Genomic DNA, 17,863 nt, shown 5'->3' on the forward strand with positions numbered 1-17,863 from the left:
CAGTATTGTCAGACCAGCTCCTTTTCCACTCAGCTACCTGCTCTTAAATAAATAAAACATACAGTGAGGAAAATAAGTATTTGAACACCCTGCGATTTTGCAAGTTTTCATCTTAGGTGCATGTCCACTGTGAGAGACATAATCTTAAAAAAAAAAAAAAAAAAAAAAAAATCCGGAAATCACAATGTATGATTTTTTTTAATAATTTATTTGTATGTTACTGCTGCAAATAAGTATTTGAACACCTGTGAAAATCAATATTAATATTTGGTACAGTAGCCTTTGTTTGCAATTACAGAGGTCAAACGTTTCCTGGAGTTTTTCACTAGGTTTGCACACACTGCAGCAGGGATTTTGGTCCACTCCTCCATACAGATCTTCTCTAGATCTTTCAGGTTTGGAGTTTCAGCTCGCTCCAAATATTTTCTATTGCGTTCAGGTCTGGAGACTGGCCAGGTCACTCCAGGACCTTGACATGCTTCTTACGGAGCCCCGCCTTAGTTGCCCTGGCTGTGTGTTTGGGGTCATTGTCATGCTGGAAGACCCAACCATGACCCATCTTCAATCCTCTTACTGAGGGAAGGAGGTTGTTTGCCAAAATCTCGCAATACACGACCCCATCCATCCTCCCTTCAATACGGTGCAGTCATCCTGTCCCCTTTGCAGAAGAGCACCCCCAGAGTATGATGTTTGCACCCCCATGCCTCACGGTTAGGATGGTTTTCTTGGGGTTGTTCTCATCCCCTGAACATGGTAAGTGGAGTTGATTCCAGAAAGCTCTATTTTGGTCTCATCTGACCACATGACCTTCTCCCATGCCTCCTCTGGATCATCCAGATGGTCACTGGTGAACTTCAAACTGGCCTGGACATGTGCTGGCTTGAGCAGGGGGACCTTGCTGCCCTGCAGGATTTTAAACCATGACAGCATCATGTGTTACTAATGTAATCTTTGAGACTGTGGTCCCAGCTCTCTTCAGGTCATTGACCAGGTCCTCCTGTGTAGTTCTGAGCATTCTCAGAATCATCCTTACCCCACAAAGTGAGATCTTGCATGGAATCCCAGACTGAGGGAGATTGACAGTCATCTTGTGTTTCTTCCACTTTCTAATAAATAATCATAAGTTGTCTTCTACCAAGCTGCTTGCCTGTTGTCCTGTAGTCCATCCCAGCCTTGTGCAGGTCTACAGTTTTGTCCCTGGTGTCCTTAGACAGCTCTTTGGTCTTGGCTATGGTGGACAGGTTGGAGTGTGATTGACTGAGTGTGTGAACAGGTGTCTTTTATGCAGGTAACAAGTTCAAACAGGTGCAATTAATACAGGTAAAGAGTGCAGAATAAGAGGGCTTCTTAAAGAAAAATTAACCGGTCTGTGTGAGCCAGAATTCTTGCTGGTTGGTAGGTGATCAAATACGTATGTGCAGCAGTAACATACAAATAAATTATTACAAAATCATACATTGTGATTTCCGGATTTTTTTTTAAGATTGTCTCTCACAGTGGACATGCACCTAAGATAAAAATTTCAGACCCCTCCATGATTTCTAAGTGGGAGAACATGCATAACCGCAGGGTGTTCAAATACTTATTTTCCTCACTATAAATTGTGCATAAATTGCAAACCCTCCTGCTACAAATTTTAAAAAGCTGATAATATTGTATTTAACCCAAATCCTCAACATGGTTAGGTCAGCAAGCCTTTTGTTTTTTTTTGTTTTGTTTTTATTTTTATATACAGTATTATACAAATGCAAAAGAATTGGGTAAATAAGTTTCTCCTAATTTACAGACCAAAGTGAATGAAACATGAAGCCAGATAGTTGCCATGGTACAAATTTCTAGCAGCGGAAGCTCGACACAGGTGACTGCATGTATATAACAGCTTTAGATATTTTAAAATCCATAAGTTTTATACCACATAAAACATACGTTCCTTTTTTTTTTTTTTTTTTTTTTTTTTGGTACTGATGAATGAGATATGTGAAATTCTGTGTGCTTTAAACGTGATTCTTTTTAAGTTACAAGTGGACAAAAAATAAGAAGCAAGCAGCAAATAAGTTCTTATTATATTTACAAATGGATATATACAAGATTCCAGTTCAAGTGCATAATTCTGTTTTGGATAAACTTGTAAAAATTTCACATTGTAGTAAACATGCATGCAAATTCCGTTGCAACTGGAAGTGGACTTGGAGCACATTCAGTAGGTTCCAGTAATCAGCTTTACTTGTTTTTTGTATCTGGCCCTTTTTGGAGTTCCCTTACTGCTGTCCTAATCCATACCATCATCCACCTTCATCTCCAATTACACCCAGACACTACGACGATGCTACAGCCGAGTGAAGGAACACGGCATCGGCAAAAGGAAGAGCAGCTACACGATCGAGCAGCTGGAGAAGGTGTTTGGCCAGGGAGGCTGGGACGCCCAGGGCTGTGCTCCGGTGCTGATCAACAGCAGTGGGCTGTATCAGGAGATGGAGTCTGATGGCAGCACACTGGAGGACTTCTCCCAGGAGGACTGGTGCAACCAGGTGCTGGACTCAGCGTTCCAAGAAGGAGACATGGAGACCGGTGAGTCTGTTAGCAAGCAGTGATCAGACAGCGATGAGTGTCACAGAATTGGGGAATTAATGGCTGTGCTTGTTCCCCTTCAGAGGAAATCCAGGTGCCGATAAGCCAAGTTCTACAGATTCGAGCACAACTGTCACAACAAATGCAGTAAGTCGACGAGAACAAAGGCGAATAGAATAGATGTTTGTCATTGCATTTCTGCAATGAAATTCTGGTAGCACTTTTCAAACAGCTATACACAAAAAAACACAACAGCAGCTTTAAAAACAATGAACATCTTCACAGGATGATGATATTCCTTAAAAAAGCTGCTTAATAAATAATTATTAAGGTGCTTAATTCTTAGTGAGGTAGGATAGTTTTAGATATGTCAACACACAGTGTTAATAATTGCACATGTTGATATCTGTTACTGAATGTTTGTGGGAGGGGGAGGGGGTGGGATGGAGGCTACAGCTCTGGGGAAAAAGCTGGTCCTTAGCCTATTAGTCCATGTCCTGATAATGCAGTACCTCTTCCACAACAGCAAAGGAGCAAACAGGGAATGTCCCGGGTGGCTGTTATCCTTGCAGATGGCCTGTGCTGTCCTCTGCAAGCCCTCAACATACATAGAGTTGAAGTTGGGGAGTTCAGTTCCTGCAGTCCTTTTGCTGTCTTTGGAAATTCAAAGTCTGATACAAAGCTTTGTGTGCATGCTGTCGAATGAGGTTAATTAAGGGAAACACACTAATTTGTTTGACAACTTGAAACGGCTGCAGTTAAATAGATTTTATTGCCATTTCTTTCCATCCTAATTAACTCCAAATCTGAGCATTTGTCAATTGAAACATACCAGGACCATTTTCCGTAAAGTGTATACAGTAAGACTCCCACAAACCATCATCGTATAAACTGGATATTCGGACTCATCGGACAAAAGCATAAAGCCCTGGTCCCACCGAATAATGAATAATGAGCCGCATAGCATGTTTTTTTTTTTGTTTTTGTTTTTGTTTGTTTTTTTTTTGGTGTATGTTTTTTGATATGAATCAAGTTATTCAACAAAGGTGGGAGAATAGTATACAAATAATGAATGTTTATGAGTTCAGTGGTACGACTGTTTCATGAACTGAAAGCTGGAACAAACCATTCAACTCGGCTTTGCCTCGTTGAATGATATGTTCCAGCTTTCTTCTGGGTTCGGATCATGGAGGCAACAGCTCCAGCAGGGGACCCAAGACTTCCCTTTCCTGTGCCACATTGACCACCTCTGACAGGCGTTCCCAGGTCAGTGTAGAGATATATTCTCTCCACCTAGTCCTGGGTCTTCCCCGGGGTCTGCTCCCAGATGGACATGCCTGGAACACCTCCCTTGGGAGGTGCCCAGGAGGCATCCTTACCAGATGCCCGAACCACCTCTGCTGGCTCCTTTCAATGCGAAGGAGCAGCAACTCTACTCCGAGTTCCCCACGGATGACCGAACTTCTCACCCTGTCTCTAAGGGAGACACCAGCCACCCTCCTGAGAAAGCCCATTTCGGCCGCTTGTACCTGCGATCTAGTTCTTTTGGTCATGACCCAACACTCATGACCATAGGTGAGAGTAGAAACGAAGATTGACCAGTAGATCGAGAGCTTCGCCTTTTGGCTCAGCTCCCTTTTCGTCACAACAGTGCAGTAGAGCGAATACAATACTGCCCCTGCTGCGCCAGTTCTCTGGCCAGTGTCACACTCCATCGTCTCCTCACTTGTGAACAAGACCCTGAGGTACTTGAACTCCTTCACTTGGGGCAAGGCTGTATTCCCTACCCCGAGTAGGCAATCCATCGGTTTCCTGTTGAGAACCATGGCCTCAGATTTAGAGGTGCTGATCCTCATCCCAGCCGCTTCACACTCGACTGCGAACTGATCCAGTGAGTGTTGGTCACCGGCCGATGAAGCCAACAGGACCACATCAACTGCAAAAAGCAGTGACAAGACCCTGAGCCCACCAAACCGGAAGCCCTCCTACCCCCGACTACACCTCGATATCCTGTTCCTGTTCCAGCTTTCACCAAATTAAATATTTGTTCCATTGAAAGAATGTAAAAACATTCATTATTTGTTTTATCTAACGGCTAAAATAGATCCTTGTCATGTGATATTTTATTAATTTATAAACAACAGAAAAGGGACTTACATTTTGGTGTTCCAGTGTAACGTGTAGTCCAGTGATACTGTGCACTGACTTCAGGCTTCCATTAAAAAAAGACTTTGTGTAGTTCCATAGTCCAGCCAAAAATCACATCAGTGTTTCATGTGAACAGGTTTTCATGCATCCCGATGGCTTACAGCAGAGTGGATTTTTTTTTTATGCGTGTTTGTGTGTGTTACAAGAATTGGCAGCATCACTTAGATCAATCAAATCTTCGCGCGCGCGCGCGCACACACACACACACACACACACACACAACCTGGTCAGCGCTTGTGCGTGCATGTGCCATCAAAAAAGACTGTACGTCCTCAGTGTAGCGAAAAAAAAAAATCACATCAGAATTGAGTCCAGCTTTTCTGTCTTCCCGCTAACAGCCTCCAGACAGCACAGTGGATTTGTTTTGTTTACATGAGCGCGCGTGTTGTGGGTGTGGGTGCGCGTGCATGTGCTTGCGCAAGCATTTGTGGGCATGCGTGCATGGGTGTGCGTGAGCACGTGTGTGCAGGATCACGTGTGCGTGCAGAGTGCAATGGTACCAAACGCATGGAACCAAATTTGGATGGATGGATGGATAGCTTTATTATCATTGTCATTACAACAACAAGATTGCCACACTCACATTCCACAGACAAACAGCAATTAATCCACAATTATTACTTGTTTACCGTAATAATGGTACACATCAGAATTAAGACAACACATATACATTTTGACATTGTTTATGTGCACTAAACTTGAAACAGTCCGTTTTCCAAATTGAGGCGATGTGAGTGTGTGGTAGCCGCTGCAACTGGAGTTGCGCCGCCTGCCAGCTTGGGAGGAACGGGGGCCTGCTGCGGTTGGGCGGGGCAGGAAGGGAGGTGAAAGGGAAAAGCTGGAGCATGCTTCAGTCCATGTGTAAGTCAGTTTATTGTCTTTGTGGGTTGAGATAAGAATGGATAATCTCAACAAGGCCTGAATAAATTCCTCTGGAGGTAAACAGTGGGCAATTTGTCCTTGAGGCTAGATAAGCCTGGAATGTTGTAGCTGAGCAGTGAAAAACACTTTCAACAGTTCCACTTGAACAGCCAAATCCCAATTATGAATTTAGAATATTCCCAACTATGAATTAAGAATATTCACCGGCCTCCGAAACCTTCAGCTTCAACTGCAAGGCACGCATCAGCTCCAAGGTGTCCAAGGTATCCAATTTGCGTCTGAGTTCAAGAGTCAGCGCAGCCTGAGAATGCACTGCCTTGCCAACCTTGTTAATCATGACGGACAAGCAAGGGCCCATGGTTCTTGATGCCGCCATCTTGCCAACTTTCCGGTAGATCAGGGCATTCCATCTGGGCAGGTAGGTTTCCCCGTCCTGACCTTTCTTGTAGAAAAAATGGTGTCAATACCGTTCAGAGACCAGCTGATCAATTCCATGGTTAATCCAATAGTAGTCCAATAGATCCAGAATCCAATATAGTTTTGAGGAATTCACAGTCTGGTGAAGTCGGGACTTGAAGGTTAAAGGCAGAGAGACAAGGGAGAGTGGAGGAGATGCGACCGCCCTCGCCAGAGTCCCAAGCTGAATTTGCACTCTAAATGGAACCAAGCGGCACTCTAAATGCAATGCAACACAAATGAGATGAATTAATCCATGTCATGTGACATACAACGCACCAATCAAATGACAAGGATCCACTCAGCCGTTATACGAGGGCTGTCAATAAAGTAACGGTCCTTTTTATTTTTTTCAAAAACTATATGGATTTCATTCATATGTTTTTACGTCAGACATGCTTGAACTCTCGTGCGCATGCGTGAGTTTTTCCACGCCTGTCGGTGACGTCATTCGCCTGTGAGCACTCCTTGTGGGAGGAGTCGTCCAGCCCCTCGTCGGAATTCCTTTGTCTGAGAAGTTGCTGAGAGACTGGCGCGTTGTTTGATCAAAATTTTTTCTAAACCTGTGAGACACATCGAAGTGGACACGGTTCGAAAAATTAAGCTGGTTTTCAGTGAAAATTTTAACGGCTGATGAGAGATTTTGAGGTGATTCTGTCGCTTTAAGGACTTCCCACGGTGCGAGACGTCGCTCAGCGCTCTCAGCCGCCGTCGTCAGCCTGTTCAAGCTGAAAACCTCCACATTTCAGGCTCTATTGATCCAGGAATTCGTGAGAGAACAGAGAAGTTTCAGAAGAAGTCGGTTTCAGCATTTTATCCGGATATTCCACTGTTAAAGGAGATTTTTTTTAATGAAAGACGTGCGGACGGGTCCGCGCGTCGGGACGCAGCCGACGCAGTGCGGCGGCACAGGAAAAACACCTCCGTGTTGATAACCATTTGTAAAATCCAGGCGGCTTTTGATGGCTTTCAGTGGAGTGAGTATATGAGAAATTGTTTAACAGCAGGACATGTTCCAACTTGTCCTTAAGGCTTCCAACAGAGGTGTTTTTCCTGTGCCGCCGCACTGCGTCGGCTGCGTCCCGACGCGCGGACCCGTCCGCACGTCTTTCATTAAAAAAATCTCCTTTAACAGTGGAATATCCGGATAAAATGCTGAAACCGACTTCTTCTGAAACGTCTCTGAACTCTCACAACTTCCTGGATCAATAGAGCCTGAAATGTGGAGGTTTTCAGCTTGAACAGGCTGACGACGGCGGCTGAGAGCGCTGAGCGACGTCTCGCACCGTGGGAAGTCCTTAAAGCGACAGAATCACCTCAAAATCTCTCATCAGCCGTTAAAATTTTCACTGAAAACCATCTTAATTTTTCGAACCGTGTCCACTTCGATGTGTCTCACAGGTTTAGAAAAAATTTTGATCAAACAACGCGCCAGTCTCTCAGCAACTTCTCAGACAAAGGAATTCCGACGAGGGGCTGGACGACTCCTCCCACAAGGAGTGCTCACAGGCGAATGACATCACCGACAGGCGTGGAAAAACTCACGCATGCGCACGAGGGTTCAAGCATGTCTGACGTAAAAACATATGAATGAAATCCATATAGTTTTTGAAAAAAATAAAACGGACCGTTACTTTATTGACAGCCCTCGTATAATGGCTTTTAAAGGCAGAATATTCTGCTAAGGAAGCTCATCTCTGAGCGTGGCGCTAATTTCGAGAAGTTCAAAATTGAGCAAAAACAGCACGGGGCAGTTTGTGTACGGGTTACTACGAGGACAAACAAGGATGTTAGAGGCATGTTAGTGGTGAGTACGAGGCTGTTAGAATTCCATTATCTGAGCACATTAACATTTCGATTATGGATCAAATACGTTTGGTTGGAAAGACAGCAAATATGACCAACAGAGTCGGAAACGTCATTGCATGGCCATGGAGATATGGAGCTGGAGAAGCGTAAATCAGGCTTTAGGATTCCAAGGTACCAATCTTTTTAGTGCACATAATGTCCGGCGCTTACTTAAGGCAGGCGTGTATTTTTTTCAGATGAAGTTTTGACCTGGTCATTAATTGGCACAAGTCCCAATTCAAGGTCATGCTTTTAATCATGGAAATATTTAACCCTAATTGGTGCTGGGTATTCCCTGTAGCTCGTTCGGCACCTTCTGACTGTAACTAATCCCTTACAGCATATAACGGATTTTGACCGTTTTATACGTATACTGGATTTTGTCCATCTTATACAGTAGTGTTCAGAATAATAGTAGTGCTATGTGACTAAAAAGATTAATTCAGGTTTTGAGTATATTTCTGTATTGTTATATTGTTACATGAGAAACAAGGTACCAGTAGATTCAGTAGATTCTCACAAATCCAACAAGACCAAGCATTCATGATATGCACACTCTTAAGGCTATGAAATTGGGCTATTGGTAAAAAAAAAAAAAAAAAAAAGTAGAAAAGGGGGTGTTCACAATAATAGTAGTGTGGCATTCAGTCAGTGAGTTTTGTGGAACAAACAGGTGTGAATCAGGTGTCCCCTATTTAAGGATGAAGCCAGCACCTGTTGAACATGCTTTTCTCTTTGAAAGCCTGAGGAAAATGGGACTTTCAAGACATTGTTCAGAAGAACAGCATAGTTTGAATAAAAAGTTGATTGGAGAGGGGAAAACTTATCCGCAGGTGCAAAAAATTATAGGCTGTTCACGTACAGTGATCTCCAGTGCTTTAAAATGAACAAAAAAAACAGACGCGTGGAAGAAAATGGAAAACAACCATCAAAATGGATAGAAGAATAACCAGAATGGTAAATGCTCACCCATTGATCAGTTCCAGGATGATCAAAGACAGTCTGGAGTTACCTGTAAGTGCTGTGACAGTTAGAAGACGCCTGTGTGAAGCTAATTTATTTGCAAGAATCCCTGGCAAAGTCCCTCTGTTAAATAAAAGACGTGCAGAAGAGGTTACAATGTGCGAAAGAACACATCAACTGGCCTAAAGAGAAATGAAGGAATATTTTGTGGACTGATGAGAGTAAAATTGTTCTTTTTGGGTCCAAGGGCTGCAGACAGTTTGTGAGACGACCCCCAAACTCTGAATTCAAGCCACAGTTCACAGTGAAGACAGTGAAGCATGGTGGTGTAAGCATCATGATATGGGCATGTTTCTCCTACTATGGTGTTGGGCCTATATATCGCATACCAGGTATCATGGATCAGTTTGGATATGTCAAAATACTTGAAGAGGTCATGTTGCCTTATGCTGAAGAGGACATGCCCTTGAAATGGGTGTTTCAACAAGACAGTGACCCCAAACACACTAGTAAACAAGCAAAATCTTGGTTCCAAACCAACAAAATTAATGCCTCGCAGATGTGAAGAAATCATGAAAAACTGTGGTTATACAACTAAATACTAGCTTAGTGATTCACAGGATTGCTATAAAAGCAGTTTGAACATAATAGTTTTGAGTTTGTAGCATCAACAGCAGATGCTACTATTATTGTGAACACCCCCTTCTCTACTTTTTTTTACTAATACCCCAATTTCATAGCCTTAAGAGTGTGAATATCATGCATGCTTGGTCTTGTTGGATTTGTGAGAATCTACTGGTATCTTGTTTCCCATGTAACAATAAGAAATATACTCAAAACCTGGATTAATCTTTTTAGTCACATAGCACTACTATTATTCTGAACACTACTGTACATATCACGCATTTCGATTATTATAACAGACAAAATTTACTGGTCCACCTAAATCCATTATATGAGAGTTTTACTGTGTGTTTGTGTTTCTTCTCAATGAGGTGGATTAGCACATTGTCGGTTTCTCATGAGTCTGATCAGTAATTTTCTCACGAACAAATGTTTAAAACAAAAAGACTATTTTGTGAGCTCTCCATCCATTTTCTTCCACTTTATCCGGAGTCGGGTCGCGGGGGCAGCAGCTCAAGCAAAGCCGCCCAGACCTCCCGATCCACACACACCTCCCCCAGCTCCTCCGGGGGAACCCCAAGGCATTCCCAAGCCAGCCGAGAGATGTAGTCCCTCCAGCGTGTCCTGGATCTTCCCCGGGGCCTCCTCCCAGTGGGACGTGCCTGGAACACCTCTCCAGCGAGGCGTCCAGGGGGCATCCGGAAAAGATGCCCGAGCCACCTCAAGTGACTCCTTTCGACGTGGAGGAGCAGCGGCTCGACTCCGAGCTCCTCCCGAGTGATCGAGCTCCTCACCCTATCTCTAAGGGAGCGCCCAACCACCCTGCGGAGGAAACTCATCTCGGCCGCTTGTACTCGCGATCTCGTTCTTTCGGTCATGAGCCAAATCTCATGACCATAGGTGAGGATCGGAACGTGAGCTGCCCAAACACTTATTTCCAGAATCTGGTGAATTTCATTTGTATTCTCCAATCCCAAATTCGAAGAAATTGGGCCAGTACGGAAAATGCAAGATTGGCGGTGGGGGGAACGAAATGATCCTTAAGCTGCGTTTACACATAGGCAAGACATGTTACGAATGTCATATTTGCATAATTCTTGGCACATTCTTGACATTCTTAACGCATCTGAATAGGTTTCTTAATAGTGCATGTTGGTGCATGATATTCATGATTTTTGTGGAGCATGTTTTTGGCTGTCAAAAAGTCTTCCACGAATGTCACACAACACCCTCATTTCACCTCATGTCGTGGAGGTCGCAACTGAGTGTGTTGATTCATCTTGATTTGTGGTGGTCCTTAATAGAGCCTGACAGCGTTCATCTCTGACGTGCGCACAATTAATTCCTGCTGCACCGCATTCAGTTTCTTTGCTGCAGGATGCTAAAGGAGGACAGTGACACCAAGTCGGTTAAAAGTTTCGTTCCAATGCTCCTCAGCGCACTTGCAACAACATGGAAACTTATTCTTGACTGTGCATAATGGTTCCTGATAATTCTCCAGCAACATGTGCCATAAATTGTAACACGTGGTAACAGGTTGCAGCAGTTCCTGGGGACACTTGACGCCTCTGCCTCAAATCATCACATTCGTAATCAGCGGCCAAGAATGTACTTCATGGCATTCCTGACTTGTCATCATTATGTGTAAACGCACCTTTACATTTACTTTGACTTTTATTTCATCCCCTGACTTGTCTTAAGAAAACTGGCTGTAAAAGTCATGAATTAATCCTTACATTTAGAATAAACTTTAATATTGTTATTACTACTACTTGTTCATGTGTCCCTCGTACGATATGATTCATGTCTAGACACGGGCTACAGCACAATTCAGGAACAATTATTTTTGATTATGGAATTGTTCAATACGATACGGTTCGAAACAATTCTGTTTAATGTAGACATTCACTTTCCATAAAAAAATTAGAATACGCCTAAAGTGGTATTGCTTTCTTTTGAATACATACTTTAATAAAAAAAAAGTTATTACAGCAACACATTGGTGCTGATTCTGTTTACCTTTTCTTCACCACTGGGGGCAGCACCACATACAATAGCAGAAACTGCAGCATAGAAAAAGATGGCTGTTGTTTGCATAGCATAAACCACACAGTGTAATTTTCCTGTTCTAAACAGGTATGACAGAGTTAACAATCTGTTAAATATAATGTTCAAATGGGTCCATTTATCCCTTTATACCGTCTACCGTGACCTGACATGTCGCTTTTGTTTTGACCTCATAAAGTTAATGTTCCTGTGACCAGTGTCATGAGAGTCTCGTGCTGATTTGAAACTTTGTACAAAAGGTTGAATTTGCAGATGTAACCGCAAAACAAGATTAACTGTCAGTTTATAATATTGAACCAGTAGGGTTCAGGGCATCTGTGTTGGCCTATCTGTTACCTTAAAATCGATTTTCTATACATATCTGCTAACTATTACACCCCTAATTATTACATTTCTTGGGTTTTCCACAGGAAAAGGGACATGATGCAGACTGTGATACATATCCTTGAGTCTGTGCAGCTTAAATGGGAGCCCTTCCAGACATGGACTGAGTTCTCACGACTACACCTGTCCAATAAACTCGCCATCTTTGGTGTGGGCTACAACACCCGCTGGCGTGAAGACGTGCGTTACCACTATGCTGAAATCAGCTCGCAGGTGCCATTAGGCAAGCGGCTTCGCGAGTACTTCAACCCAGAGAGGCCTGAGGGCCGGATCATCATGACCAAAGTTCAGAAGATGAACTGGAAGAATGTCTACTACAAGTTCTTGGACATTACCATCAGTGAGGCGCGTTGCCTGGAGCTGCACATGGAGGTGGACTGGATCCCTGTCACCCAGTCTAAGGTGACAGGCTGTAACAAAGGAATATCGCACTACCTCCTTCCTGGGGACGTCCCCAAGTCACATGGTCTGTATGCTATTGGTTGTGAGGTGGCCTCATGCTCTAATGACACTGCACAGACCACCTCCCAGAGTCATAGTCGAGACCATAGCTTACATCAGTGCAAGCAAGAGAATGGAGCACCAAGCCAGGCAGATGTTGAAGGAGCAGCAAAAGGTGACACAACTGGAGCCAAAGTCTCTTATTGCTACCTGGGCATCGCTGAGGATAGGACCATACAGCAGTGTCTCTTCCAGCACTTTCAGGGTTCCAGCAAGCACTCTGTCCACAGGGAACCCTCAGGTATCACCCGGTTCCTGCAGGAAAACTGTCGCAGCGGTATCAAAAGCCATGATGGCAAAGGAGATGAAGGTTCATCTCAGCTTTTGGCCATTTACATTAAATTCATTGAGGTGGATCTGGACTTCCTGTCTGCAGGCTCCCTGGTGGAGTGCCTTGAAAATGCCATTGGTTATTCTTTAAAATACAACAAAGAAACACTGTAATTATTACTTCAATGTTTTTGGACTATTGCTATAATTACCGCCAATGGGGCAACATGAAAGGTGACCAGTTCTGTCCGTTGCAAAGCATGGATGTGTAACAGATATGGTTTAGCAGCCTTTTCTGCTCTCTGTAATTGTCATTCAATTTTTCATTTGTTAATCAAGAGAAATAAGAAAGAAGGTGCACAAGATGGCAAATATAATGTGCTCAAAAAGTGGGAAAAGAAGCTAAACAGCTAAAACAAATGTGCAAAATTGTTTTGGGCCAAAAAAAAAGTGCACTATAAAGGTTGCGCTGCTTGTTTAAGATTGTCGATCAGTGCTGCCTCAGTGAGTGTGTGTGGTCAGCGGTGGGACTACTGCAGTATGTATCTGTCTACCTCAGTAGATTGTAGCAAACAAGGCAGCAAGGGAACCATAGTTTATTTTTCATAAACGGCCTTTATGTTGAATGTCAAGGTTTGGACCTGAATCCACAAACGATCGCAAGGCACAAACATTCTTCAATTTCACTGCGCGATGTAATTTCAAGCGTGTCATCTTGACACATTTGCCTGCATATCTTAAATTTGTCCACCAGGGACAGATTAGAATTTAATAATTTCTCAACCTTCCCAGCGTGGCAGCTTAGTCAGCAAGGGTTCAGTTAAGGATTATACATTCTAAGGATGCTACAATCATGTTGAAAGCTTACACATTATCCTGTCTTTACAGCAATAGTTTGCACCATCTGTTTTATTTGTGGTGGTGTAATGGACCATAGTTGATCCATGATTCCCCAAGCGAACAGTTTGGCACATATGACCTGTGGTTTAATTGCAAAGCTTAAGTAGTAAATCCCTTTGGCTGCTCCCTTGTTTTCAGTTAGGGTCACCACAGCAGATCCTAGGTAGATCTGCATGTTGATTTGACACAGGTTTTAGGCCAGATACCTTTCCTGATGCAACTCCACATTACATGGAGAAATGTGGCAGGGGTTGAACCAGGAACCTTCCACACTGAAAGTCCAAGTCCACCACCCCTGCAACAGCAAAGCTTAAATAATAGTGTGTAATACTGACTTATTGTCATAGTGACTTGTTTTTAAAGTAATATCTGTTTAACTGTTGATGCTGAGTTGCGGCTTTGTGTTCATGTGAATGGACCATATTAATTGCAGACTGTGTCTGCTGCTTTGCACTTGGATTAAAACAGCCCGGTGCAAGATTGCTAAACACTGGGATCCAAGCACGGAAAGAATCATTCTCAAATATAAGGAGTTAAGAATGGAGGGTGTACACTGCATTTTCCCTGTGCCGTCCTGAGCTGAGCGTGGGTGAGGCCGAGGTGGCTGGTAGTCCATTGTTCTCCCGGCAGTGTGGGAGTTGGAGACAACTTTTCCTGGCCTTTGACAAGTGGCATACCAAGCTGAAGGTGCATGTGGCAATCAGATGAGGTGCAGTGAGCTGTGCCTGGCATCTCAGTACCTACCAAAGGTGTTCTATTAAGCTTTAAAACATTATTAAAACATTTGACACTTTGTTTTCATTCATTGCCCATGGCAGTGTGGAAAGCAAAGTTATTTGTTTTTTCTGATCTGAAAAAAGATTGGATCTGTGACTAAAAGCAGTGATCTGATCCAAACTCAGAGTTTTGTGATATGTTGCACTCTTATTTGTAGCAAAAAGGGGTGACCAAAATTGGAAACAGGCTAAAATAACCTTTTTGGTATTTTTTAGGTATTTTTATGATCAGACAGATGTGATATACTTTCAACATGAGGGTCAGGCAGAAGTGAATCCTTCAACTTCTACCTGGATCTAGCGGCAACGTACTCTGGAAAGATTATCACACATTTTGGTGTAGATCGTCATACACTGAGGCTGGAATCAAATGGTTTTGTCACCTTAGGTGGTCCCAGAAATGAGCCTCAGCTAATGGTTGACTTGTCTTCTTGGTGAGCTCACTGCTTGACTTACTTTTCACTGTGGAACTGCTTTGTAACAATTCTGGGCAAGTCCAGTTTTGTTGAAATTTTCTGCTGTTTTCATTTTGAAGCTGTTCTTTTTCTTTGTATTTGCTTGTACTGCCCTCATGCTTGACAGGAGTATTGAAGGTTGTAGCTGTGTCACTTTCTTTTTTAGGACATGTAAAAAAGGGCGTGAAATGAGCGCATGAGGTCACAATGTCACGTCTGTCATGCAGTCGCGCATTTAAGAGTATATTTGTGCCTTGTGAGGTGTGAGTGGTTAATTCACGACTTACCTTTTGTACGTTGAACTAGGCTGCAGTTAGGGATGCTTTAATGCAATTAAGTGGCCAAAAGCAACACATCGTTATTGGCTGATAGCTTGCAAATTGTGTTTAATTAATATGGATACCTGCTAATGCTGTTGCATGGATGTTTTTGTTTGCAGTAAGTGGATTATGTTTTTGTCTGATAGCATATTTACTCAAACTGTTGAACCAAGTTATAGAATTCGATGGACCAATTACACCTCAGTGATGAAACAGACAAAGATCAGGAACTTGCATTTTGTGATAGATTTTTGATATGTTTTGTCTTACTGAAATTGGGTAGACGTGCATCACATGACAAAAATGTAAAAGTGTCTGGAAACAGTGGAGGTGTGGACTCTGAGTTTTGCTGTAGTTCCCTTAGCTTCCTTGTTGACATTGAAAGATTTTTAGAGCTTTGAAATACCTTTTGGCATGCTAGTGCAGTTCAGGGTTTACAGCTTTGCTCCTATTTGAGCCAAATCTGATGTACAAAATGGGAAATAAGTCAACACTCCTGTAGTCTTTGTCTGATGTTCTAAAATGTCATCACATCAAAGCAGATGATATCTGAGTTGAATTCGCAGCATTTGGGGCAGTACTGACCTTAGCTGGAGAATGAACCTACGATAGACTGGCATCCCGCCCAAGCGGAGTCGAAGGCGATGTCTCAATTCGGGGGACGTATCCTTCGAACGCTGCGTTCAATCACCACCAGAAGAGCAGGCCTTGTGAGAACAGAGAAGCCAAGCCAACAGATCTGAAATAAGACTGGAGCATTTTGCAATTGCGTCATTAGCTTATCCTGTGCCGTCATGCTGTCATCTAGCAGCCATGACAACAGTACATGACATGCTAGCATAATGGGTGTAACTCATAGAGTAGTAATCATTTTTTATATTTATTCATATTCTACTTATAGACATCACTTATGTATAATTGTACATATGATGCGTGGAATTGTTTGGGCTGCGTTGGATACACCTGTTGCAGCTTTCATTTTCAGGGGAAAGAAGGTTGCATTTGCCATCCACATTCCAAGTAGCATTGAACTCAGTTTATTCTTAGTCTTTTTCTTTATATAGTGCCAAATCCTAGTATAGGTCATCCCAAAGTGCTTCACAAGAGTATGATCTATTCATAGCCAACCCCCAGAGCAAACACATTGGCAACAGTGGTAAGGGGAAAAACAACCTTGGGCATTTTTTGATTGTAGGAAGAAACTCCAAGCAGACCAAACTGCTTTGGCCAAACTGCCATTAATAATAATAATAAGAATAAAGATTAATGACTGATATGATTAAACTAAGCATCCAGGTAATTATTAAGTTCAGTGGTAATAGTAACCAAATACGTGGTAAAGATTTTGGACCCATAAATTGTGTTCAACACAGTCAGCTGACCGTTAGAGTCCTAAAAACCATAGCAACTCCCACAGCATTTCTAATCCCCCAGTCTTCACATCGGCACACAACAAGCTCCACAAGATTCTTGTGATGCTCCTCGTTCACGAGCCTTTGAAATGAGACGGCCTAGTTGCATGACGATGATGTATGCAGTCGATGAATGCAGCCTTCAAAGGATGTAGCCCCAGAATTGAGACACAGACTCATCTGCTTCATGCTGCAGTATCTGCAGGTAAGCCATCGACCCAAAGGGCCTCAGGCCTTGTATAGCACTTAATACTACTATTTCACATCAGGGTAGAAATGCTTTATTTTCTCCTTGCTGCTTTCCCAACGTGTAGATATGAAGAGAACGAGGTCCAATTCCTTTTGCTCACTTGTGTGCTGTCCATGTCAAATTAAAAATTCATTGGTGTTGCATGTGTCAGCCATCTTGCATTGGTGTCCAGTACCTCAGAGCATCTCTAGCTGCAGCTGGGAGATTATGGGTATCAGCAGGTGGAAACCACAAGAGCTTTGTTCACAAGTTTGGAGTATCTCTAACATACTGGTATTTCAATTTCAACAGTCATGCAGTTATGAGAATTTGTTTGCTTACAGGTTTAAAGCAGATGTTAGGGTATTGATCTAGGACTTGTAGCTGATTGTAACTATATGCAGCCGAATTAAAATTGACAACTTGTCAAGCTGAAATCTTATAATCATGATTCCTAAGGTTATGTGCAATGTGCCAAGAAAGGACTGTAGGGAAAAAAAAAACAGTGGATGATTAAACCATTGGTTAAGACCATTTTGAATCTCTGTACATGAAATCAACCTTATATATCTAATATATATATTTGCAAATATCGATGTACTTGAGCATTCCAGCTTTTGCGACTTTGTATGTTAATTTGGGTGTACAATATATATATAAATGCTAATTTTCTATTTTCTTGATTGACACAATGTATGTGGTTGTTTGAGGTCACGTCTTGTGTGTTTACGTGTGAGAAAAATAAATGAGGTACTTGCTGTCACGGGTTTAAAGGTTTTTCAGTGTCAAGAGCCATAAACAGCTGTTGGATGAGTCACTGTGCACTGTTAGTGATGTTGTTCATTTTAAATGGTGCAAAAGTAATTGGACAAACAATGTTGGGGGGTGATTCTTAGACTACGGGCACTTATGTCCTTTGATCATATTGTATGAAAAACAGGAAAAAGGGGAAATTTCACACTTTTATAGTTATCTTTACAATGAAAGTGTTAAGAAATTT

General features: G+C 42.6%; 1 protein-coding gene across 2 annotated transcripts in view; it reads left to right on the plus strand.

The window, feature by feature from the left end:
* LOC117517744 (myb/SANT-like DNA-binding domain-containing protein 2) overlaps positions 1-17,636 on the plus strand; it is a 45,050-nt gene extending 27,414 nt beyond the window's left edge. The window contains exons 2-5 of one of the 2 annotated variants that reach the window (XR_004562821.1): positions 2,313-2,568; positions 2,652-2,715; positions 12,027-13,777; positions 13,993-17,636. Coding sequence is in view for 1 of the 2 variants with exons in the window: in XM_034178892.1 (XP_034034783.1) it covers positions 2,313-2,568; positions 2,652-2,715; positions 12,027-12,945 (1,239 nt within the window). In the remaining variant the exon portion in view is untranslated. Of the gene's footprint in view, positions 1-2,312; positions 2,569-2,651; positions 2,716-12,026 lie in introns of both variants that reach the window. The other variant, XM_034178892.1, reaches the window with a different exon arrangement.
* Positions 17,637-17,863: the final 227 nt, after the last annotated feature.

This window comes from Thalassophryne amazonica, chromosome 9 (genome assembly GCF_902500255.1).
Source record: "Thalassophryne amazonica chromosome 9, fThaAma1.1, whole genome shotgun sequence".
Taxonomy (NCBI): Eukaryota; Metazoa; Chordata; class Actinopteri; order Batrachoidiformes; family Batrachoididae; genus Thalassophryne; species Thalassophryne amazonica.